This window comes from Notolepis coatsorum (genome assembly GCF_963971535.1).
Source record: "Notolepis coatsorum genome assembly, chromosome: 16".
NCBI lineage: Eukaryota > Metazoa > Chordata > Actinopteri > Aulopiformes > Paralepididae > Notolepis > Notolepis coatsorum.
Genome location: NC_140180.1, coordinates 56871725 through 56896493, shown reverse-complemented (window position 1 = coordinate 56896493; position 24769 = coordinate 56871725). Strand labels below are relative to the sequence as shown.

The 24769-nt window shown below is 41.0% G+C and overlaps 1 protein-coding gene across 2 annotated transcripts in view; it reads left to right on the top strand.

Moving 5' to 3' along the window:
- klhl4 (kelch-like family member 4) overlaps nucleotides 1-24769 on the top strand; it is a gene marked incomplete at its 5' end in the record, with an annotated part of 131448 nt that overhangs the window by 22045 nt on the left and 84634 nt on the right. For both annotated transcript variants that reach the window (XM_084331619.1, XM_084331618.1), the window contains one exon: nucleotides 23194-23361. In XM_084331619.1, the coding sequence (XP_084187745.1) occupies nucleotides 23219-23361 (143 nt within the window). The remainder of the gene's footprint in view (nucleotides 1-23193; nucleotides 23362-24769) is intronic.

The window sequence follows — 24769 nt, the reverse complement described above, 5'->3', positions numbered from 1 at the left end:
ACAGCTCAGACCAGGGGACAGCTCAGACCAGGGGACAGCTCAGACCAGGGGACAACTCAGGGGACAGCTGAGACTGAATGTCCACAGTGTGTTAGTCAACACAAACCAATAACACAGCCATTTAATTATTCATTGGATGGACGGCAAGGGGTTTCTTATTTGCTCCCCCTGTTTGAGGTGCAGATAAAATGTGCGGGGAAACCTTTACTCGATTCCTCAGAGTATGATTGAATTTTTACATGGCACACTAATGCATTCATCCACAGAGTTAACACTGGGTAGTAGAGGGAGAGAGAGCCATTACATCACATAACACTTGCACAGGCCCTATAAAATAGAAGAGAGAGAGAGAGAGAGAGAGAGAGAGAGAGAGAGAGAGAGAGAGAGAGAGAGAGAGAGAGAGAGAGAGAGAGAGAGAGAGAGAGAGAGAGAGAGAGAGAAAGAGGAGGTGGAGGAGGATGCGGGGGAGGAGGAGGAGGAGGAGGAGGAAGGGCAATCGCATGAATTGACCTATCTCAAATGCTGCCCACTTTTCTTGGTCCTTCGATCACAACTGGTGCTTTCCTCAGAAGAGTTGTGGAAAGCAACAGTTGTGATTGGAGGATCACGAAAGCAACAGTTGTTATTGGAGGATCAAGAAAAAATGGGCGCCGTCTGAGATACAGTGGTAGGTCTATTATCTACGCTGCCAGTAGAGCAAACAGCTACCACAGCTCAGGGGGGAGATGCAGGGGTTTTAAATGTAATCGCTTCCCAAAGTCTAATATCAGGCTCTATAGCCAACATTCAGGTATAACTCCCCACCCTCTGCTTCTCAAGGTTTCCCCCCACCCTCCAACCCCCACTCTTTTTGTGCGATGTTCCGTCTTAGTTCCAGGAAGTAAACCGGTGTTTTGCTGGAGATGTGTGTCTGTCTGTCTGTCTGTCTGTCTGTCTGTCTGTCTGTCTGTCTGTCTGTCTGTCTGTCTGTCTGTCTGTCTGTCTGTCTGTCTGTCTGTCTGTCTGTCTGTCTGTCTGTCTGTCTGTCTGTCTGTCTGTCTGTCTGTCTGTCTGTCTGTCTGTCTGTCTGTCTGTCTGTCTGTCTGTCTGTCTGTCTGTCTGTCTGTCTGTCTGTCTGTCTGTCTGTCTGTCTGTCTGTCTGTCTGTCTGTCTGTCTGTCTGTCTGTCTGTCTGTCTGTCTGTCTGTCTGTCTGTCTGTCTGTCTGTCTGTCTGTCTGTGTGTGTGTGTGTGCGTGTGCGTGTGCGTGTGTTGCCTGGTGGAACACTCAAAGCACCTGTCATCAAGGATGAAAAGAGCCAGTCTCCTTTCATCTGGTCGGTGGCATTCTAAGGAGGCTGGGCCTGGTGTTGGAGGCCTGAGGTTTTATTTGTTTCACATGAGCCAAATGAAAGCAAACTTGCTCCTTTGTTTTTATAAAGATCATATGATTACCTCACACACACACGCACACACACCCCACACACACACACGCACGCATGCACGCGCACGCACACACACACACACACACACACACACACACACACACACACACACACACACACACACACACACACACACACACACACACACACACACACACACACACACACACACACACACACACACACACACACACACACACACACACACGCACACACACACACAATGTAAACACGTTGGCCAAAATGTACCAATGAATGTGGATGAATTGAATGTGGGTGAAATTAATGCCACAAGCAGTAGATGGGCTGCCTACACTGAATATAACATGAATTATTCTGAATTAAGATATGATTTTTGATTTTCTTTTTATCAGCTACATTTTCTGCTCTTCATCTGGGCATAATTGGCAGATGCTCATGTTGACAGACCCCTCTGTGAGATCAGCGCATGCATTAAACATGTGCCTCACAGTAAAAATGAAATGTGTAACTCCCCCTTATTCTCTGGGGGTTCATGGGTTCACACCGGTCATGTAATATACAACACAGCCAACATATTTAAATACGCTGAAATATTAAACTGGTTTCTGTTCTGTAATACAGGATCCTTGGCAGATATGTGCAAGCTAGAATTTATAACGGCCTCCTCCTCCCAGCTTATTCTAACCATTATGCTAAGAAATGAGTAAAAATGAACACAGGAAAAGGAATATCTCTCTAAAATAGCTATGCAACATTCAGTATATTGGCAGACAGTTATATCACTTCCGCGGCCCTCTCATACAAATGAATTGATTACCATGTCAGCATCTGTTTTACATAATTATTGAATTGCGGAGGTCGTGTTTTCTGATGATTCAGTGGCACAGCATTTATTGAATCAGTAAAGTGTGGCAGGGATGGCGGCATAATGTTGTTTGACATGAAGCGTAATCAGGGAAATCCATTTTTACAAGCAGCGTTTACCTCAAGCTTGGATTTTAATGGAAACATATAGTCACACATTAAAATGGGAAATATAACTAGTTTGTGAAAAACAGCCTCGTAAACAGTATGGTAGTGAAGAAATGTCTCTGTGTGGCCAGAGAGGAGTGAAGTGGAACTGTGGATCAAGCCTGTGTGTGTGTACACGATCATGGTCTGCATGTTCATCATAGGCTAAGCAGATGTGCGGATGTCACAGAGATATGCACATTAATTTACTCCACCAGCTGGGTGGCCCTATTACGTCTCACATCATAAATCCCTGACACTTAATTTGTCATCATCTTTCTATATTTATATATATCGAGAAACGAGTGCCACTATGAGTGAAACTGCTCATTTCTTAGCTTTTTTTAATTTTTTTTTTTACTCTGGTAGTCTAAAAATGGTTCAGTCATTTCATGGTTCATCCCCTTCAGTGATTTGTTTCTCACATGGCATTTTTTGGAAATATCTGTCTCTTAATTTGTTCATTCACTCTATATTTTATTTAAGGTGGTTTGTAACATCATCAAAACACCTAAAGTCAATTGAAACAGCTCTATCCAGTGGAACATGAACATAAATCACTTACTGAAGCAAAATACTGATAGAATAGTATTGACTGATGTATTGTCGCTTGACATTACATGTATTTAAGTATCAGGTAACTGTAATCAATATAGCGCCCGCCTGGGATGGCTTTCAGAGCAGGCGCTTCTTGGCTACAACGGTGGTTGGCAGAATAGAAAGGGCAGAATAGAAAGAGTATATGAAAATAAATTCCTGGGAGTGATTTTAGACCATAAACTCTGCTGGAAACCCCATATAGAATATGTGAGGGCTAAGATGGCAAAGAGCATCTCAATTATTAGTAAGGTGAGACATGTACTCAATCCCAACTCATTGCACACTGCAATGATCTTGCCTTACCTGCATTACTGCAGAGAGGTATGGGGTAACACATACAAAACAACCATAAATACATTGACTATCCTACAAAAAAGAGCAATAATAGTAATAAACAATGCAGGATATCGGGACCACACACAGACACTGTTTCTACAATCACACATTTTGAAGTTCATTGATATGGTAAACTTTAAAACTCTGCAAGTTATGTACAAAATAAGAAATAATCAATTACCGGTAAATGTAAGAAGCAAATTTCTGGATAAAGATGTGTAATAATGTGTATCTCCTCTTACGGAGCCACCCTGTGGAATGGGCTAGAGCAGTGGTTCCCAAACTGTGTTAACTATGGTGTTATTTTACTAATAAATATAACTAATATACATTATTTCAAATGGGGATTTTCACAGTGTAAATCATGAAATTTACTAAACTTTTAAATAAAAAAACGTACGTTTTAATAATAATAATTAAAAAAAATGTTTATCCAAAATGCACTTTACTTCCTGCCAAAATGCCATAGGCGCGCGGCTGGGACCGGTGCGCTATTATTGTGGCAGCGTATTATGCTCATGTGTTTCCCTACACTTCATGTGTTCTTGGAGGGAAACTAAGTTGTCATGGGTGAACCTGTAAAACGCCTAATAACAGAACACCTCAACCAACTCGCTGAGCAGCTACGGACATATTTCCCACCTGGATGCATCTCAGACGTGGATTCAACCAATTTTTTTGTTTTTTGGCCAATCTGTTTCTGAGTCTATGCATGTAATTCTCATTTTGTTCTTTCGTGTGGTGAAGTATTTTATTTTGTTTGTCATACTTTGGTATGTGTTCTTATTGGATTAAACCTGATGCCTTTAGTGCGCCTATGAATAGACTGTGTTGTCTTTTTTATGTTGGGCATTGGGGGGATGCGTCAGCTAGGTCGGGAGGTGACGGGGGGTGCATGGCCAAAAAAGTTTGGGAACCGCTGGGCTAGAGGATGAACAAAAATATTGTGAAAACATAAATCAATTCAAATCTAGACTAAAAAAATCTATTTTCGATAGGTACAGAAGGGAAGAATAGCTTTAATTGCAAATTAATAAAAGAATACATATGATACTGTATTGTACGTTATATCATATTACATTATATAATCATATTATAATTAATTTGTATATTATATTAAACTGTATTTCAAGTTTCAAGTTCAAGTTTCTTTAATAGTTGTCATACAGAAGTACAGAATACTTTTGTACAAAATGCTTCTTACTGTTGCGCTCCAGAGACTGTGCATGACAAGATAAGTATGAAATAAAAACATAGTAAAAATTAGAAGTAAAAAAAGAGGTCACAGTGTTCAGTTTAGACATATGTACAATGTTCGTAGACGTAGTTACCATACAATATACAATACTGTGCAGTGTACTAATATACAATACTATATAGTGCAAGGCATAAATGGACGAGGTGCAGTTTAGGTACAATTCACAGTAGGTGTACGAGTTGTAGTGCAAATCCTTTATCAATAAATATAAAGTGTAAGTGTGTTTGTGTGATCTAAAGTGTGGAGAGTGGGTGCTGCAGTGTGTTGTTTGTTTGAGTGAGTGTGTGCGTGTGGGTGTGTGTGCTGTGTGCATTTGATGGTTGTTGCATAGTGATTATTGTTCGTTTAGCGATTATTGTTCATTTAGCAGCCTGATGGCCTGGGGATAGAAGCTCCTTCTGAGTCTTTCTGTGCTCGCCTTAAGACTCCGGTATCGCTTGCCTGACGGCAGCAGTTCAAAGAGGCAGTTGTTCGGGTGGCTCGAGTCCTTAATAATTCTCTTAGCCTTCCCCTTGCACCGCTTGTTGTAAATGTTCTGGAGGGTGGGAAGCCCCCCTCTAATTGTGCGTTCGGCTGAACGTGTCACTCTTTGTAGTCTGCTACGGTCTTGTGCAGTGCTATTCCCAAACCAGGAGGTGATGTTGCCGGTCAGGATGCTCTCTATTGTACATGAGTAGAAGTTCCTAAGGATCTTCTGACTGACTTGGAACTTCCTTAGGCGCCTGAGGAAGTAGAGGCGTTGTCGTGCCTTCTTCACAACACTGTCAATGTGTGTGGTCCATGTCAAGTCCTCGGATATGTGGGCTCCGAGGTACTTGAAACTGTTCACTCTCTCAACCGGTGCCCCGTCGATGCTGAGGGGGCTGTAGTCCTTGACCCCCGACCTCCTGAAGTCCACAATCATCTCTTTTGTTTTGCTGACGTTCAGGGAGAGGCAGTTCTCCTGACACCACTGTGACAGGTTCTCTACCTCTTCCAGGTAGGCCCTTTCGTCGTTGGCAGAGATCAGGCCCACCACTACTGTGTCATCATATATTTACACTATATACTATTATATTATGGTACTATATTATATTGTATCATGTAGGCCTACTATATATCTCATATCACATTATATATGTGTTGTATACACTATTATGTACTATGTATATACTATTATATACTGCAGGTATACTATACTGTAATGTGTACTGCAATGTGTACTATATGTGTGTACTGTAATGTGTACTATATGTATATACTATGTATGTATGTAAATAAATAAATAAATTTAATTAAAAAAAAAAATACTTCAGGGGTAGGGCCCGACAAGCCTAGTGCTTCACCCTAGCCCTTTTCGGACAATTGGACAATGCTGCAATTGCAACTGGTAAAACGTTGGCGATTTATGGAATGACCATTGTTATGTGTCCAAAACCCGAAATAAAAAATAACTGAACTGAACTGAACTGGTCAATCATTTTCACCATCAGTGGTGATTGGTCAGTTCAGGACCGTTCACAACCGGACGTGGTCACTCGTCCGAACGGCTTGTCAAATTACGCTCACCGGATGTTTCGTCTTGTAACTCGAGAATGGAATCGCGCAATAGGTTGATTTGGGTGATGATCGATAGGTGGCAAATTCAACTTTCCAACAATGTATTGGTTGATTGCCGAAAACGCAGCCCGGAGCCGACAGACAAGGGCAAAGTGCCGCGAAGTGTGTGTGAGTGTGTGACGGCTCGCCGCTGGGCCGTACGATGCGAGAAGAAAAAGCAGGACTGTGATCTTAAGCTATATGCATTGGAGGATATTTGTTAAATAATTATCTACCAATTTACAAACTATCCTGTCTAGCAGAAATCCTGGAATCATTGGTAAATACATTTCTCTCAAAACATGCATTAAATCCACACCAATCTGGTTTTGGAGCAAAACATAGCATGATCTCAGCCATTGTTTTAGTTGTGAATGATATAGTATCTGCCCTATAGACAAAAGAAAACATTGTGGTGCCCTGTTTGTAGATCTGTCAAAAGCATTTGATAGAGTTGAGTTGACCATTATCATCCTTTACAAAGACAGTTTGTTTCAGAGCTCCTGTATTTGTGAGTCTTCAGTGTGTGAAAATGGGGAATTGCCCAGTCAGAGTTCTTATCCATTACAAAAGGTGTTCCGTGGGGATCAAACCTGGGTCCTGTCTTATTCACTATTTATATTAATAATATTGTCTCATCTTTGAGTCGCTGTCATGTTTATCTTTGACACTATTGTCTATTGTATTGCTGACTCTGTACAACTAGCCATTGAGAACCTGCAACTCTCCTTTAATTCTTTGCAAGATGCAGTTATTCATCTTAAACTTGTACTTAATGCAAATAAAATTCAAATCCATCTCTAGAGTCAGAGATATTATTTACAATAATTTGCATATATCCACAGTGAATGGGTCTGACATTGAGAGAGTTACAGAATACAAATATCTTGGCATCTAGCTTGATGAGAAATGTACATTTAAATACCATATACAATAGACAATCTTGCCAGTAAACCTGCTGAACAGAACCAGCTTCCCAATGATTAGGAGAAGCTAAGGTTATTGAAGCGTTTTTTCGATCTGTCTTGGATTATGGAGATGTGATTTATAGACATGCTGCTGCTTCCACTCTTAAGCCCTTACAGTATATTCTTTATATCACTCAGCCCTCAGATTTATCACCAGTGATAGTTATGCACATCATTTGCATTGGCATTTGTTTCTATTGTTGGATATATTCTCCCTTATATCACCATATTATTTGATTGGACATCTGGACCTTATCATACTTTTGGCTTTTGGCTTCTGTGGTCCAACATCCTGAAATGTACCTTAAAACTCAATACATTAGTATTCAGTTTCATTTTTGAATGGCCAATCATGTCATCCCAGTCTGCAGTTGTTTTTAATTTATTGACTTTTCTTGTTTTTATTTTTATATGTATTGTGTCTTGTATATTCAACATCATTGTAAATGAGAACTTGCTCTCAATGATCTTTTGAGATTAGATACAGATTGAATGATTGGTAGAAGGACTTTGTAAATACAAATTTACAAGTTTATCAACCTTGTGGTGGCGAATGAGTTCCAGTGTAATTTCTAATACAGGACACAGTGGTGAGTTAGTGGTCTGAGATTAGTGATAAAACGTAAAGCTGAGTCTATAAGGAAATCAATATAAATAATGTCACAGTATAGTCTAGAACTGAATGCAGAGGAAACTAGTCTTTGCCTGGCGTAATGACAAGAGCAATGTTTGTTTCAAATAAAGAAACCAAGCTTATCTTTGAGTTTTTACCTGCGACCAGCAGCTCTATAGGTCATTCTGTCGGTCGGTCGGTTGGTTGGTCCACAAAAATTCACAGTCGCTGCTTTTGCAAATTTGCATTTGTTTTTTTGTCAGTTTGGAGATGTGCTCTTTGAAGTTAAAACCTCAACTGGTGCCCCCAAAAGTGGATTTTCTTTTTTTACTTGAACTTGAGGACTGCATACTTCTTTTGCAAACCAAAATACTATACTTTATACTTATAGCACATGCAGGAGCCTGGTCCCTTTTGAAAGATGACATTCCGGTGTTTCTGATACAATAAAGAAAATTCACTTTTAGTGCTAATGAAATAGAGTAACATAGGTCTGAACTTGAGTTGTAGAAAAACTTGTTACTCACGTTTTTCTGTAGTAGTTAGTAGTCCAGAAGTAGTATTTCCAAAGAAATTGGTATGGCTGAAGAAAAACCCTTGGTCCATAGCCTGAAGTCTTGTGTTGTCCAAATTTCATAAAAATCCGTTTAGAAATGAGTGATTAGAAGCGGTTTTGGTCAAAAAAAAGAAGGAAAAAAAAGAGCTCAGAAATGGACTCCAATGCATTCGACGGATAATTCTCTTCCTGTATTTGCTCGAGACTTTTCACCTAGATCCCTGATTCCATTGGAAAGCCACATTCATTCCTTATAACCCTGTCCAATAATTTTTGAGATCGCCAAATGATTGACGAAGGTAGAGGCTCGAGAGTCGGGAGTGGTATTTGAAAAAATTTAAAGTCTGCCGTCTACTTCGGCGCATGCCTCACATATCGGCATATAACTCGAGGACCGCTGAACGGATTTTGTCACCTGAAATGGCTATCGACAGGCAACAAATATGGCTTTAATTCGATCTATATATTGTATTAAAAATGCACGCCCGAGCCGCTAGAGGTAGCACACGCGGTGTGTCGTGCTGGTGGGCAAATCGTCCTTAAAATCGGTGCCAGTTAAGAGGTAACTTAAGGTCCTTATCCAATATCCATTACCTGTAACATGTTGGAGTTGTTGGAATAAGGGACTTTGTGCAAGAAAACTTCATGATATTGGTCTTGTCAATGTCCAACACAATTCTGAGCCGGGTTAAGTTTAAGGTGTTAAAAGAAGACCGGAGTAGACATTATCTAACAAGGAGGCAGTAGAGAACAAGACACTATTGTCACCATAAAAATTTGCTTTTGTGTCCACAATTCCATCAATACGGTCATATTACATAAATACTGAAGAGGACATGTGAGGTTCGCCTTTCCCTTGACCTTTAATTCCCTGTCTCCTCACCTCACTAGCCCCCACCCTCGCGTTCGTTTACTCTCGTTTGCTCTTCAGCAGCCACACCCTTGGACTACCTGTCATTATGTGTTTGATTGGTCTGGTGCCGAACACACACTTCTAGTTCGAGTATCAATTACCATCACGCACCTGATGTGTATTCTAATTAGTGCCCCTGTGGGCTTTAAGTACCTCGCTCTTCCCCTCAGTCCTGGTCGGGTCGTTCCGTATCATATCGCTATCACCAAACTCCTTCGGGAGGTTCTCTGTCTGTTAGGCTCCTACGGGAGTTTCTGTTTCTGTCTATATGCTGTTTTATCTCCGGCGTGAGATGCGCTCAAGCCTTCGCCTCCTGTCGCCGTTTGCCTGGAGGGAGACACTGGACTGCGCTCTCTAAACCTCCACGGGAGGTATTCCAGTGTTCCACCCTAGACCTCCGAGCCAGACGCGCTCTTCACTCCAGACGCGCATCCAGACGCGCATCCAGACCTCCGAGCCAGACGCGCTCTTCACTCCAGACGCGCATCCAGACCTCCGAGCCAGACGCGCTCTTCACTCCAGACGCGCATCCAGACGCGCATCCAGACCTCCGAGCCAGACGCGCTCTTCACTCCAGACGCGCATCCAGACGCGCATCCAGACCTCCGAGCCAGACGCGCTCTCCGTACCGGCGCGTACTCCAAGCAGACGCGCACCACTCAGACCTCCGCGCCAGATGCGCCCTCCGTACCGGCGCGTACTCCAAGCAGACGCGCACCACTCAGACCTCCGTGCCTGATGCGCTCTCCTCCAGATGTCTAGCCTGCGCCCTCCTACTCCTCCCTGTAAGCAGCTCCAGCCCTCGCCCTGTTCCAAGGCCTTACCCTGTTTTCTCTATCCCTGTCCCCAGCCCGCCTCCGCGGGCCTTTGTCCCTGTTTCCCCTCTCTAGTCCTCCTAGTCCTCCCTGTCCAGTCCTTCTAGTCCTCCTAGTCCTCCCTGTCCCCGGCCCGCCTCCGCGGGCCTCTGTCCCTGTTTCCCCTCTCTAGTCCTCCTAGTCCTCCCTGTCCAGTCCTTCTAGTCCTCCTAGTCCTCCTTGTCCAGTCCTCCTAGTCCTCCCTGTCCAGTCCTTCTAGTCCTCCTAGTCCTCCCTGTCCCCAGCCCGCCTCCGCGGGCCTCTGTCCCTGTTTCCCCTCTCTAGTCCTCCTAGTCCTCCCTGTCCAGTCCTTCTAATCCTCCTAGTCCTCCTTGTCCAGTCCTCCTAGTCCTCCCTGTCCAGTCCTTCTAGTCCTCCTAGTCCTCCCTGTCCCCAGCCCGCCTCCGCGGGCCTCTGTCCCTGTTTCCCCTCTCTAGTCCTCCTAGTCCTCCCTGTCCAGTCCTTCTAGTCCTCCTTGTCCAGTCCTCCTAGTCCTCCCTGTCCAGTCCTCCTAGTCCTCCCTGTTCCTGCCTTGTCCCTTGCCCTGGCCCAGTCCGTTAGCCTTCCCTTAGCCTTCCCCTTAGCCAGCTCGCCTCGCACTGTGCCTTTTTTTCCCAAGTTCATGTTTTCCTGTAATTTGTGTTCTCCCTTAAAGGGACAGTGCCGTTTTCTGTTGTTTTCAATAAATACCCAGTTCTTGGCTTACTCTCATACCTGTCTTGTGTTGTGCGATTGGGGTCGGTTACAAACCATAACAGGACAGGAGCCAAAAGATGTTATATTTGGACAACAAGTAGCTAATCATTTCATGCAACAACATCTATAGAGTTATAATATTGATCAGACTATATGGCAGCTAATTACCACAGAGCTCTGCGTAATACCAGGAAACACAAGTGTGTTATTGAACTAGGATTAGCAGATAACTAGCTTGCTCAAAGAGCAAACTCACTGAATTACAAGACAACGCATCTAGCTTGCTGGTAAACAATATCATTACCATAGCAACTTGCCATTGTGCCTTTCCCTTGCCCTGTTTAAATTTTTCCCACGCTGTACTAAAAGTCCTGAATCCATCTGAATTCAATATAGTTATAAATAGATTTTATGCCTAACCTGTTTTATAAATGTTGTGAAATGGAGTTTTTGAAGTATAGACATTTGAAAAGGCTCAAGTTAAGAACTATACTTAAAATAGCAAACTATACTTTATACTACTATACCTCAACTAGCAAACTGTACCTCCTCTGAAATACGCCTACAGTATACCCCTGTTCATTTGTCCTTTCTTCATCATTCTCATTCAGATATTGTATAATGATATAACCTCTCACTATCTCTGCAGAAAGTAGTATATTATGACAGAAGTGAACCCAAATTAAATGGAAAACCCTGACCTCTGGCCACATAAACACGAACAGAGGCTCGAGTCAGCCGAGGCTGTTAGTTTGAATGATATCTCAATTCCCTCTCCATTGCCTTGGAAAAGAAATACCACCACCTTCTCCCCTGTCAGTGGCAGTAACTCAGATATGTGTTGGATGTCTCGTCACTCCACATAGCTCTACAGGGTCTGACATGTTACATCTTTAACACAATAAATTACTGGCAGGATTAGGGAAGCAACAGATAACATTCAATAGGATTACTGTAAACCAGTTACAAATGAGATGGGAGCTGTAATCAGTAACAATAAAATAAAAAAATATTATACTATAATAATAATAATAATAATAATAATAATAATAATAATAATAATAATAATAATAATAATAATAATAATAATAATAATAATAATAATAATAATAATAATAATAATAATAATAATAATAATAATTATTATTATTATTATAATTATTATAATAATAATAATAATAATAATAATAATAATAATAATAATAATAATAATAATAATAATAATAATAATAATAATAATAATATATCTATATATCTATATATATATATATATAATTTCACAACAAATTGTAGTATACCAATTTATATGATATATGATATACTAAAATTTTATATTTATACAATACTTACACTTAATATAAATGGTTACTTGCTGAATTATTTGCAAACATGAAAGGGAAAAGGCAATGTTAGAGTGTAAGTGGTTGACACATCATTTTACATATCTTCAAATAATGGTTGCAGATGATGATAATAACTTTCTTTGAATTACAGTCTGTGAATTGGAATAATTTGCTTGTTTAATTAGTTATTCTATGGATTTTAAACTAAAAGTAAATTCTGAGTCCACTACTGCGTTTTAGTATTCCAGTGGATTACACTACTGATTACTATTTAAAGCAGGTAATCTGTATTAGATTACACTTTGAAAGTAACCTTCACAACCGTGATCACCAGACACACATCTATCCATTGTAATAAGGACGTTTGCGGCCTTATTGCAACAAAATCCTTGGTGATTTTACAATCATACATCGTTGATCCTGAAGGCTGTTTTTCAATGTCACCACATCTATTTGGATATTCAGTGTAACTAGGCCTGTGGAAGATAAAGATGAACCCAGTGTGGTGGTGAATGAATCCCCATTCTTTATGGTTCTGCAACAAGACTGCATAGAGTGGAGATATAGCAGTATAATATACCAGACACATATCTTTTCAAATAAGGATCAGTAATTCTTCCCAGACTGGACCTAATTCAAAGAATATAATCCCTGACACAGCTCTCCATGAATTTTGCATGAATACAATTAACGAGGTCCACGGATTAGTCCAACTGTGTCCTCAGGCACTCAGTCGCAGTAATTTACATTGAAAGCGGACGACGGAGTAATGGTCAAACTAAAGACATAATATCACAGTTAGAGTAGGAGCCTTGAAAAATAAAAGGAAACTATGGTGGACATGCTGTTATATTCAATCTCAGAAATGAATGTGTGCGTGCGTGCGTGTGTGCGTGCGTGCGTGCGTGCGTGCGTGTGTGCGTGCGTGCGTGTGTGCGTGTGTGCGTGCGTGTGTGTGTGTGGGAGGGGGGCATTGTTTGAGAAAAAGGTTGAAATCCACTACACTATGCAGCAGTGAGATCACATGACAAGAGTCCTTATAAGCCTGTCAGTGTGGGGGGAAAAGCAGCATCAGATACATACACCATCTAAACATTTATTGCAAATGTTTCTCATATTAAAAATAACACCCAGTTGAAGATATTCCACCCAGTACCAAGCTATCTTCCCTCTTTTCTAAGTGCTTGTGTAGTGGCCTAGACAAAATGTGTGTTAATCTGTCTACTTCCCCCGCTCATATCAGACACTGTTAAATTATGGACTATCTGGCGGTTTTGGTGGTCTCCTGTGCCGCTTAAACTGCCCACAGCAAACTAGCAAAGGAAGCATTCTGCTAAGACCTGCACATTTTTCACTTACATGTCACCACCCCCCTTCCACACACACACACACACACACACACACACACACACACACACACACACACACACACACACACACACACACACACACACACACACACACACACACACACACACGCACACACGCACGCACGCACACACACACACACACACACACACACACACACACACACACACACACACACACACACACACACACACGCACACACACACACACATCAAATTTATCAGGATTAGAGTGCTCACCTCAGCACTAATGATGAACGAGGGCTTCCTGATCTCAACATGGAATTAAAATGTAGCCCTTAACACTGCAACTGCTACTATTTTCAACACGCCACGAATTAACACAAAACCATGCTTTAGCAGCAGAAAAAGTGCACACCGCTGTTTGGAAATCAATGCCTCAGGTAGCGACGTGGCCCATGGCTCCCTCCCCGGTGACCCCAGCGAGCAGACTCCACAGTCAACTATAGCGCTACTCAGAATTCTATTACTGAACCACTAATTCTACACATCTCTTGACTGATGATTGTACATTTTCAGGCAGCCAAAGATTCCCCACCCTTCTTGACAGCGTTGTTCAATATTCAAAATATGAATCGATATCTTACCAGAAAATGCTGTTGCACTATCCATCAAGGCTGGATCTGAGAAATTATGCTGACGTGACACACCAACAACTGGACTTGTTCTTTACAGCGTTTGGGGTGTGGTACCGTCAGGGGGGAGCAGGGTATAAGGAGGCAATATTTAATTTCTGTCAATAGCTGCGGAAATGTTTCACAGCACCCGTCTGACTCAGAGGGCCCATTGGTCATTTTGCAAGCTTGATATATGCGAGCAAATATGAAAAGACTGCGCTAATGTGTACAGCTGTCCTGTACACTATCAAATCGATATTAAAGGTACATCAGGTACATGTGTATTATAGCTTATAGGCAGGTTGAGCAGATGACATCAGGAAAAAACCCTCTGTTGACAGCCAATGCCGAGTGAGGATAGCGTAGAGAAAATAAAAGAAAGATAAGAAAACATGTAAAGCAATCACCTCAGTCCTGGTGAATGTATATGATATCTCTCTCTCATTCTCTCTCGCTCTGCTTAAATATGAATGCCGGCTTATGGGGTATAAAATCACAGAGGCAGCAGGATCTTATGGAATATGACTTGGCATATGCTGGGCTACATGGGGCTTTGTTCGGTTTGTTGGAACCAACCAAGCTACTCGAGAATACTTGAGAATGTTATAATCCATTTTGAAAGAGCCATTTCCCATTTGGTCGAGGCAGGCAGGCAGGCAGGCAGGCAGGCAGGCAGGCAGGCAGGCAGGCAGGCAGGCAGGCAGGCAGGCAGGCAGGCAGGCAGGGCAGGGCAGGGCAGGGCAGGGCAGGGCAGGGCAGGGCAGGGCAGGGCAGGGCAGGGCAGGGCAGGGCAGGACAGGGCATGGCAGGCGGGTGGGCGGGCGGGCGGGCGGGCGGGCGGGCGGGCGGGCGGGCGGGCAGGGCGGGCAGGGCAGTGTTTTCCCTCATCTAAAGAAATGGAGCCAAATAATAGTTGGAGCAAGACTGAGGGCTAGATCCACAAAGAATGGATTGCACGGAGCAAGTTGCACCCTTACTTACAATTCATTATGAATTGAAAATGGGGGACCCTGATGTAAACAAGACGAAAGTCTTTCTCTGGTCTGCATCCCCTTAACAATTGTGTGTATTGAGCCGTACTGTATTGTACCCATTCTGCAATCTGTTAATAAAACGTTCATTCAATCAATCAATCTGCACAGTGATTGATTGAATGAAAATTGTTAAGGGGATGCAGACCAGGGAAAGACTTTCGTCTTGTTTACATCAGGGTCCCCCATTTTCAATTCATAATGAATTGTAAGGGTGCAACTTGCTCTGTGCAATCCATTCTTTGTGGATCTAGCCCTTAGAATCCCAGTAAGACTTCTGACTCATGACCTTTACTGCTGGGGGGCCGAACCAAAAGTACATTGTTGAATTATCTGGGCGGTCATCTGTGTTTTTCAGAGCAGAGCTAAATGAAGAGTGGAATGAATCAAGATTTATTTGTTCCTATGGTGGTAATTAGTGTGGGTGACCTGGCGAAGCCAGGTTGCCACCCACACTATAGCCCCATACACGTGAAAGGTATCAAAACGAGCGGCTTGCCTATGGCAACAGCGCTATTCGAACTCGTAAAGTTTCACCGCACCGTCTGGCTACGAATCGACTTTAAACGGTAAAATGTCGGTCCCATTGGAAATGCATTGCAATTTAGAGTGCGAGAGCTGAAATAATCTTTTTTCCACTACCTTGGGTGAATTGCGAGTGTGATCTCAATTTTGGACGTAGAAATAAAACAAACACATCAAAATGATGACACGGCTGTCAGCCCGCTCACAAAAGACAAATAAATGGAATTGGACATTTATATCTCAACTGACGACCATTTCTTTGAAGGTTCTCCTCCCCATTGACTGCCATGCAAATTCACACTAGGAATCTCTTTTTTCCCACTCTTTTTTCCCCTTCTGTTCCGATCGCCGAAGGAGTGCCACAATATCGCACGAATGCCACAATATCGCACACAACCCTTCGCCTACTCGTTGTAGTGCTCCTGTGCGAGTCACAACGCTTCATCTCTTATAGTTTTCTTTTAATCAACGTGACAATGCAGTCATGCAAAGAAAATCCAGAAAATGCAAGTCATTGTGTTGTGATTGCATCACCTGTGTGGCTCGTGGCTGATTGGTTCAGCCTAACAGCTGTGAGGCTCAGGGCTCATGGCTCAGCTGACCTGCCAATGACCTCATCGACTTAACCCATCATTGCCCATCACTGTGTTGCAGTACTGAATTGCTGGACAGCGTCCTCTGTCTTGCGGGTTGTGTCATTGTACTCAGTAGGGATATCCTCTTTCATTTTTCATTGGTCGATGTTGACCACCTTTCATTGGTCGATGTTGACCACTCCCCCGATCCTTAGACCACGCCCCCTTAGGCCACACCCCCTCAGTGTATCTCTTGAACCGTTTGTCGTAGAGACTTGCGGATTGTGCCATTGGTCGATGTTGACCACCTTTCATTGGTCGATGTTGACCACTCCCCCGATCCTTAGACCATGCCCCCTTAGGCCACACCCCCTCAGTGTATCTCTTGAACCGTTTGTCATAGAGACTTGCGGATTGTGCCATTGTACTCGGTGTAATAGTGTAATAGTGCGTAATAGTGTAATAGTGTAATAGTGTGTAATAGTGTAATAGTGTAATAGTGTGTAATAGTGTAATAGTGTTATAGTGTGTAATAGTGTAATAGTGTAATAGTGTGTAATAGTGTAATAGTGTAATAGTGTAATAGTGTGTAATAGTGTAATAGTGTGTAATAGTGTAATAGTGTGTAATAGTGTAATAGTGTAATAGTGTGTAATAGTGTAATAGTGTAATAGTGTGTAATAGTGTAATAGTGTGTAATAGTGTAATAGTGTAATAGTGTAATAGTGTGTAATAGTGTAATAGTGTAATATTGACCACCTTTCATTGGTCGATGTTGACCACTCCCCCGATCCTTAGACCACGCCCCCTTAGGCCACACCCCCTCAGTGTATATCTTGAACCGTTTGTCATAGAGACTTGCGGATTGTGCCATTGTACTCGGTGTAATAGTGTAATAGTGTGTAATAGTGTAATAGTGTAATAGTGTGTAATAGTGTAATAGTGTGTAATAGTGTAATAGTGTGTAATAGTGTAATAGTGTTATAGTGTGTAATAGTGTAATAGTGTAATAGTGTAATAGTGTAATAGTGTAATAGTGTGTAATAGTGTAACAGTGTGTAATAGTGTAATAGTGTGTAATAGTGTAATAGTGTAATAGTGTGTAATAGTGTAATAGTGTAATAGTGTGTAATAGTGTAATAGTGTAATAGTGTAATAGTGTGTAATAGTGTAATAGTGTAATAGTGTGTAATAGTGTAATAGTGTGTAATAGTGTAATAGTGTGTAATAGTGTAATAGTGTAATAGTGTAATAGTGTAATAGTGTGTAATAGTGTAATAGTGTAATAGTGTAATAGTGTGTAATAGTGTAATAGTGTAATAGTGTAATAGTGTGTAATAGTGTAATAGTGTGTAATAGTGTAATAGTGTAATAGTGTGTAATAGTGTAATAGTGTAATAGTGTGTAATAGTGTGTAATAGTGTAATAGTGTGTAATAGTGTGTAATAGTGTAATAGTGTGTAATAGTGTAATAGTGTAATAGTGTAATAGTGTAATAGTGTAATAGTGTGTAATAGTGTAATAGTGTGTAATAATGTAATAGTGTGTAATAGTGTAATAGTGTAATAGTGTGTAATAGTGTAATAGTGTAATAGTGTGTAATAGTGTAATAGTGTAATAGTGTGTAATAGTGTGTAATAGTGTGTAATAGTGTAATAGTGTAATAGTGTGTAATAGTGTAATAGTGTAATAGTGTGTAATAGTGTAATAGTGTAATAGTGTAATAGTGTGTAATAGTGTGTAATAGTGTAATAGTGTGTAATAGTGTGTAATAGTGTAATAGTGTGTAATAGTGTAATAGTGTGTAATAGTGTGTAATAGTGTGTAATAGTGTAATATTGTGTAATAGTGTAATAGTGTAATAGTGTGTAATAGTGTAATAGTGTAATAGTGTGTAATAGTGTAATAGTGTAATAGTGTGTAATAGTGTAATAGTGTAATAGTGTGTAATAGTGTAATAGTGTGTAATAGTGTAATAGTGTAATAGTGTGTAATAGTGTAATAGTGTGTAATAGTGTAATAGTGTGTAATAGTGTAATAGTGTAATAGTGTGTAATAGTGTAATAGTGTGTAATAGTGTAATAGTGTAATAGTGTGTAATAGTGTGTAATAGTGTAATATTGTGTAATATTGTGTAATATTGTGTAATAGTGTAATAGTGTGTAATAGTGTAATAGTGTGTAATAGTGTAATAGTGTGTAATAGTGTAATAGTGTGTAATAGTGTGTAATAGTGTAATAGTGTGTAATAGTGTAATAGTGTGTAATAGTGTGTAATAGTGTAATAGTGTGTAATAGTGTAATAGTGTAATAGTGTAATAGTGTGTAATAGTGTAATAGTGTGTAATAGTGTAATAGTGTGTAATAGTGTAATAGTGTAATAGTGTGTAATAGTGTAATAGTGTGTAATAGTGTAATAGTGTGTAATAGTGTAATAGTGTAATAGTGTGTAATAGTGTAATAGTGTGTAATAGTGTAATAGTATAATAGTGTAATAGTGTAATAGTGTGTAATAGTGTAATAGTGTAATAGTGTGTAATAGTGTAATAGTGTGTAATAGTGTAATAGTGTGTAATAGTGTAATAGTGTGTAATAGTGTAATAGTGTAATAGTGTAATAGTGTGTAATAGTGTAATAGTGTGTAATAGTGTAATAGTGTGTAATAGTGTAATAGTGTAATAGTGTGTAATAGTGTAATAGTGTGTAATAGTGTGTAATAGTGTAATAGTGTGTAATACTTTAACAGTGTAATAGTGTAATAGTGTGTAATAGTGTAATAGTATAATAGTGTGTAATAGTGTAATAGTGTGTAATAGTGTAATAGTGTGTAATAGTGTGTAATAGTGTAATAGTGTGTAATAGTGTGTAATAGTGTAATAGTGTAATAGTGTAATAGTGTTGCGGGTTGTGTCATTGCACTCAGTAGGGATATCCTCTTTCATTGGTCTATGTTGACCACTCCCCCGATCCTTAGGCCGCACCCCCTTTTTGTATCCTTTGAACCGTTTGTCATAGAGACTCGCGAGAGACCCTCTCCCGTTGGCCAGCGGTGCACAGGCGTCACCCACACTTTCACAATTTCCCCCGCGCGGAATTGTCTAGTTTGTATCTCTGTTTGTTTATGTGCTAATAAATAGACTGAAAATCCAAATGTAAGCTCAATGGGAGGCAAGCGGAGGACTGCTCTGGAAGACAGAGAACATAGGAAATCTACCTCTACCTTAGCATACAGTTCCTATTCTCGGATCCAATTAGACAGGCTCTGGTGTAATGTCAGGAAAGTGTGGAGACAAGATGACATGCCAGTGTGCGCTCGCCGACGGGAGCGCGGTGTGGAAACCCATTTATTTTTTTTTTTTTTTTTTTTGATCTTTTTCCCCCTCCATTTTCCTCCGATTTTCTCCCATCCCAATGTTAGTCGTTATGCCAATTCCCAATCCCCTTCCTGGTCGCTGCGCACTTACCCCCCACAGTCGGTCTGGGAGAGTGGAGGCTATCACGTGCTTCCTCCGACACACGTCCAGCCAATCAACCGCTTTTTTTCACCTGGCAGCGCGGATTCTCATTGAGAGGGCGTAGCGTGTGGAAGGATCCCACTATCCCACTCAAGTCCTATCCTCGCTTAGCAGGCGCCCCGACCGAACTGTAGGAGTCGCTGTTTACAACTACCCGGACCCACCCCGCCAGCTTCTCCCACCCTCTAATACTGCCAATTGTATTAGTGTGAACGGCCAGCCAAGCTGGTGACAACCCCGGAGCTGTGAGCTGGATTCGAACAGGCGAATCTAGCCGCTCCGGGGTTTGGTGACGAACGCAATCTCCGTTACGCCACCTGACCGCCCTGTGGAAACCCATTTCTAATGAATTGTGTTCTGTTGTATTGCTAATCTATTCTGCTCAATCCATGCTGTTTAAAATTAGATTTGCAGTCATTTCATTTAACTAGGGGAGTTGAAATTAGATTCTAGTCTATTCTATTTCAACTTGACAAACCAAAAACATAAACATTATAGAACAAACTACATTTGATTTCCTGTCAGGTATTAGCACTGCAACAGGAAATACACTTGGGTCCAAGCTGTTCCAAAGCCACAATGTCCCATTGAAATGGTAAATTCAATTCAATTCAATTCAAGTCTACTCTATTATATTCTATGTCCCCTGTTTCATACAAATTGATACTTAAAAAGTTAATGTCCTATGACAGATGTCTATAGAATCTGTTCGCTGCTGTTACTCTCTTTCAATTACTTTAATATAATGCCCAAAGCATATAAAGTATTGTCCCGACAGCATTTTCTCTGCGGTAAGGTTTTTGTCTGGGATTTATAGAGCTTTGGTAAATAGCTGGACACCTTCTGACGAAACAACCCCTCCTGAAAAAGAAAATAAACACCTCAAAGTAATTTACAGCTCCCCAGAATGTGATACCAAAGCAATTAGTGTCTGTGAGATTGGTAGGCATGAAAAATCCTTACAGCATGCCCCGGAGCTGATAGAAAGGTAATGCATCTTAGTTTTACAGCCCCATTGCTTATTCAGTCTCGTTTGGTGTTCCTCTCCAGGACACCCAGAGTCAGTTGGGAATTATGGCGACAGGGCAATAAATTATTCTTGTATTTAGCATAAAGCATCCCAATGAAGACTATATTAGAGGGCATGGCAGTGAACAGAGTGCTATTTAAACAATCCCCTGAGGGGAAATGTCATTTATTTAGGTAATCAAAGAGTAGGAAAGCATGCATTCGGCTAAAAACGTTATGATCGTGTGTTAATCAGGACGTCAATAAATGTCACAACGCCGTCCTTCCTTCCAGTGTGATGGTCTGAATCGCTCACTGGTGTTTAGTTTAGTTTAGTTTACTCAGTTTATTTACTGTAAATATGCCAACATTAGCAGGGTTGCTAGTTTTCAGTTGTAGTCCCTGCTAGATGTTTAAGCCAGAAAGAAACAGAAAAATACCAGTGTACCAGAGCAATGTTGATTTCAGTATCAATACACTGCCCTGCCACAACAAGTTGTCTTTCCAGTTCATTTGGAGTTGGCATTATAGCTATAACCCCAGCTGATGACAGTCTTAAACATCGCTGGCATGCGATGCGGCTGACAACATAAAGCCATACTGTATTGAATAATATGGTGTCAGGTTTTAAACTTTACCCATACAGTAAGCTCTCCCTTGATAACTATGCATTTTCGCAGGGTGGAAGAGGCGTCACAATGAGCAATGAGAGAGAGGGAGAGAGAGAGAGAGCCTGGGTCTGTTTATGTAGTGTAACAAACAACTCTAAATGTCAACGAGTGGATTTACTGTGTGAAGGACACCAAAGTGACTGGCCCGCATTATTTTGCCACGAGTCTAAGGGATTATTCGGATGGCTGTAAAACAGCATGTAATCTAACAGCCTCGTGGGGACAGGGACTAGTACACACACACGCACGCACGCACGCACACACACACACACACACACACACGCACGCACACACGCACGCGCGCGCACACACACACACACACACACACACACACACACACACACACACACACACACACACACACACACACACACACACACACACACACACACACACACACACACACACAGATTGTGTGTGGAAAGCTTGTGTTGCCCAGATTGCAGGGCTGCCTCTCCCTTTGGACTGCAGTGTTTATTTATCCACTTATGTATGGAGTTTAGTCCGTAACCATTTTAATTTCAGCTTAGACTGGAGGAGAAGGATGCAAATGCGCTGTTTTGTGTCATCAAGAATGTGCCGCTTATCACATTGGGCACAGCTTACCTTCTTACTGCAAGCCTCCTGTAATGTGGATGAAAAGTAAAACATAAATAAAAAAGGAATAAGTTAATTAATCATTTCCATCTTCATTTTCACCTACAGTGTCTGGTGTTATTGCTGAATCGTGTTGAAAGCAGGAAGTGAGCTATTGCTCACTTAGTTCAGGCTGTATGTTAATGTAGTAGTCTGTAGTGTGTGAGGCTCTCCTGTTGTCTGCTCACATTGAGTTTCATTTCAAAATAACATATTTTTTCAAATGTGAAAGATACAGCTTCTCTGACAATATGATTGTTAGTATAGAAGTATAATATTACTATTTTAATGTATTCATATTGTCATTATAATATTCTTTCTTTCAGTTTTAATCCTTTTAAGACCCTTGCTGTGACATTTCAGAGATTGTAATCTGTTTTTATAATTTTTTTTTTATTTGAAATATTGGGCACTTAACATTGGGTTTCTTTTAACCCCTTATCCATCGGGCAAGAATGGGGCTAGTTTTGCATAAAACGCTTGTCGATTGCATACCCAAAGTAATTAGCTATTTATTCTTGAGCCACTTATAGCACATGCCTGAGTCTGGTCTCCTTTGAAAGGTAACATTCTGAACTTACTTCCATAACAGGAAGAATCACCCTGATGCTAATGTAATAGAGTTACATAGGTTTGAACACACAGTTTTGTTTACTCACGTCTTTGTTTACTTGTAAACAGATGCCTGTTTTTGAGTTCCAGCTGAGAGGTAGGAGCTGGAAAACACACTGTTTCCATAGCCTGAAGTCTTATCTAGTACAGGTCCAAAGTTGATAACAATCCCACAAAATGTTTTTGTTTTACACATGTTTTTGTAATGTTTGTATCGGTAATAATTCGGTACGCTTATCCAAAGTGGCCGTCCGCTGCAATACTGTACATTACGAGGCATGAGCGAGAAATTCTCAAAACAAACAACATCTTCGTGGATACATAATATGTAGCAAACCTTTTTGTGGACACTGTTTCCCTGTATTTCCTTACTGCTAAAATGTGTTACACTGGCAGCTATGCACAGGACACCAAACTCCAATTGGAAATGTTATACATTTTAGATTGAAATCCTCCTAAATCTCCTCTTCTTCTCTTCCACCACAGGTTAGCACTTGCCAACTTCTCCAGGATGACCACCAACTGCTCCGATGAGTTTTTCCAGGCCACAAACCATGCGGAATTGACCTTCCGCAAGATGGAGACCTACCTCCAGCATAAGCAGTTGTGTGATGTCCTGTTGATAGCGGGGGAACACAAGATACCTGCCCATAGGTTGGTTTTGGTTTTGGTCCGCATGTGCACTTTGATTTTGATTAATTACACCTGCATTTGCATTAGCTGTGCATAGGGAAAGCTCATGTGGATTAGGTTAATTAAGACATCAATACAAGCTTCTGGACGTCGGTTTGCATTGGATTCGATGTGCACACAGGGATCATTGCATTGTAATTAACATGCATGGGGACTTTTCAACAGTCTTAAGGAAAATCGACAAGTAATCTCAGAAGTACAAAAGAAAAATTGATCTATTTGTTTGATGACATCCATCTAATCAAATAGTATCAAATGGCATAATTAATTAGGTGGGGTAAATAAACATTTAACATTTAAAATACTTTTAGTTTGTTTTATTTTATGTCCCTGCACATACTCTACAGCTATGTACAATATGAATGCATTCTTGCAGCCTGTTTTTATATAAATATCACATTTCTGGAAAATATTATCACTTTGTCACTGACCCAACCTGCACTTGGAAGCATGGGCCTAAAACTTTCATCTAATCAAATATAATTGAAAATGACCTCATATGCCCCTCCTATCCTCAACAATGTAGAGAAGATGTCACTCTCTCAAGTTGCTATTATCTTTTTCATGATAAAATCAAGGATCTCAAAACGATCAATAAAACATGGGGAGAAGCAGCATTCCTAGTGAAGGATCAGACCCAGTGGGAGGCTCTCATTGAGCAAAGACATTTAAGCACATAATGCTCAAATGCTGTGCTTCCTTCTATAAGTCCCTCACAAAGTCCTGCCTCAACATTCTGTTTCTCTTGGAAATCAACACGACACACAATATTTACCCTCATAAGATCCAGGTTCACAGGTTCTGCATCTTTCTTTCGTTTTTTAACCCTTAATTTACCCAGGGTAGGTTCTCTACACACATGTTTTTCTTTAGGAGCGCCCTGCTTCATACTGACACTTTTCCATACACACACTCACCCATTCTGAACTGTCCAGTACCACAGTCTTGTTGGCCACTGAACAGCTCCACAGGAGCAGCTGGGCATTGTGCCTTGGGGGGGTTAGGGGCACATGGGGGATCAAACGGGAGACCTTCCGGTCACAAGCTAGATTTTCAAACCTTTATACCACTGCCCCCACCGTTGCATCTGTGTGGCTTGCGTGGAAGTAATAACACCGGTTAGAGACACAGAACAACATTCTGATCAATTACATCAAGACAACGTCAACATTTTGGGCAACTGCCCCTTAATGAAACTGAAGAGGGTTGATATGAATATGGCATTGTTTGCTCATAGGAAACCTACAAGTAAACTGATGACTGTGTATACCATGGCTCATAGGAAACCTATGAGTAAACGTATGATTGTGTATAACATGGCTCATAGGAAACCTATGAGTAAACTTATGATTGTGTATAACATGGCTCA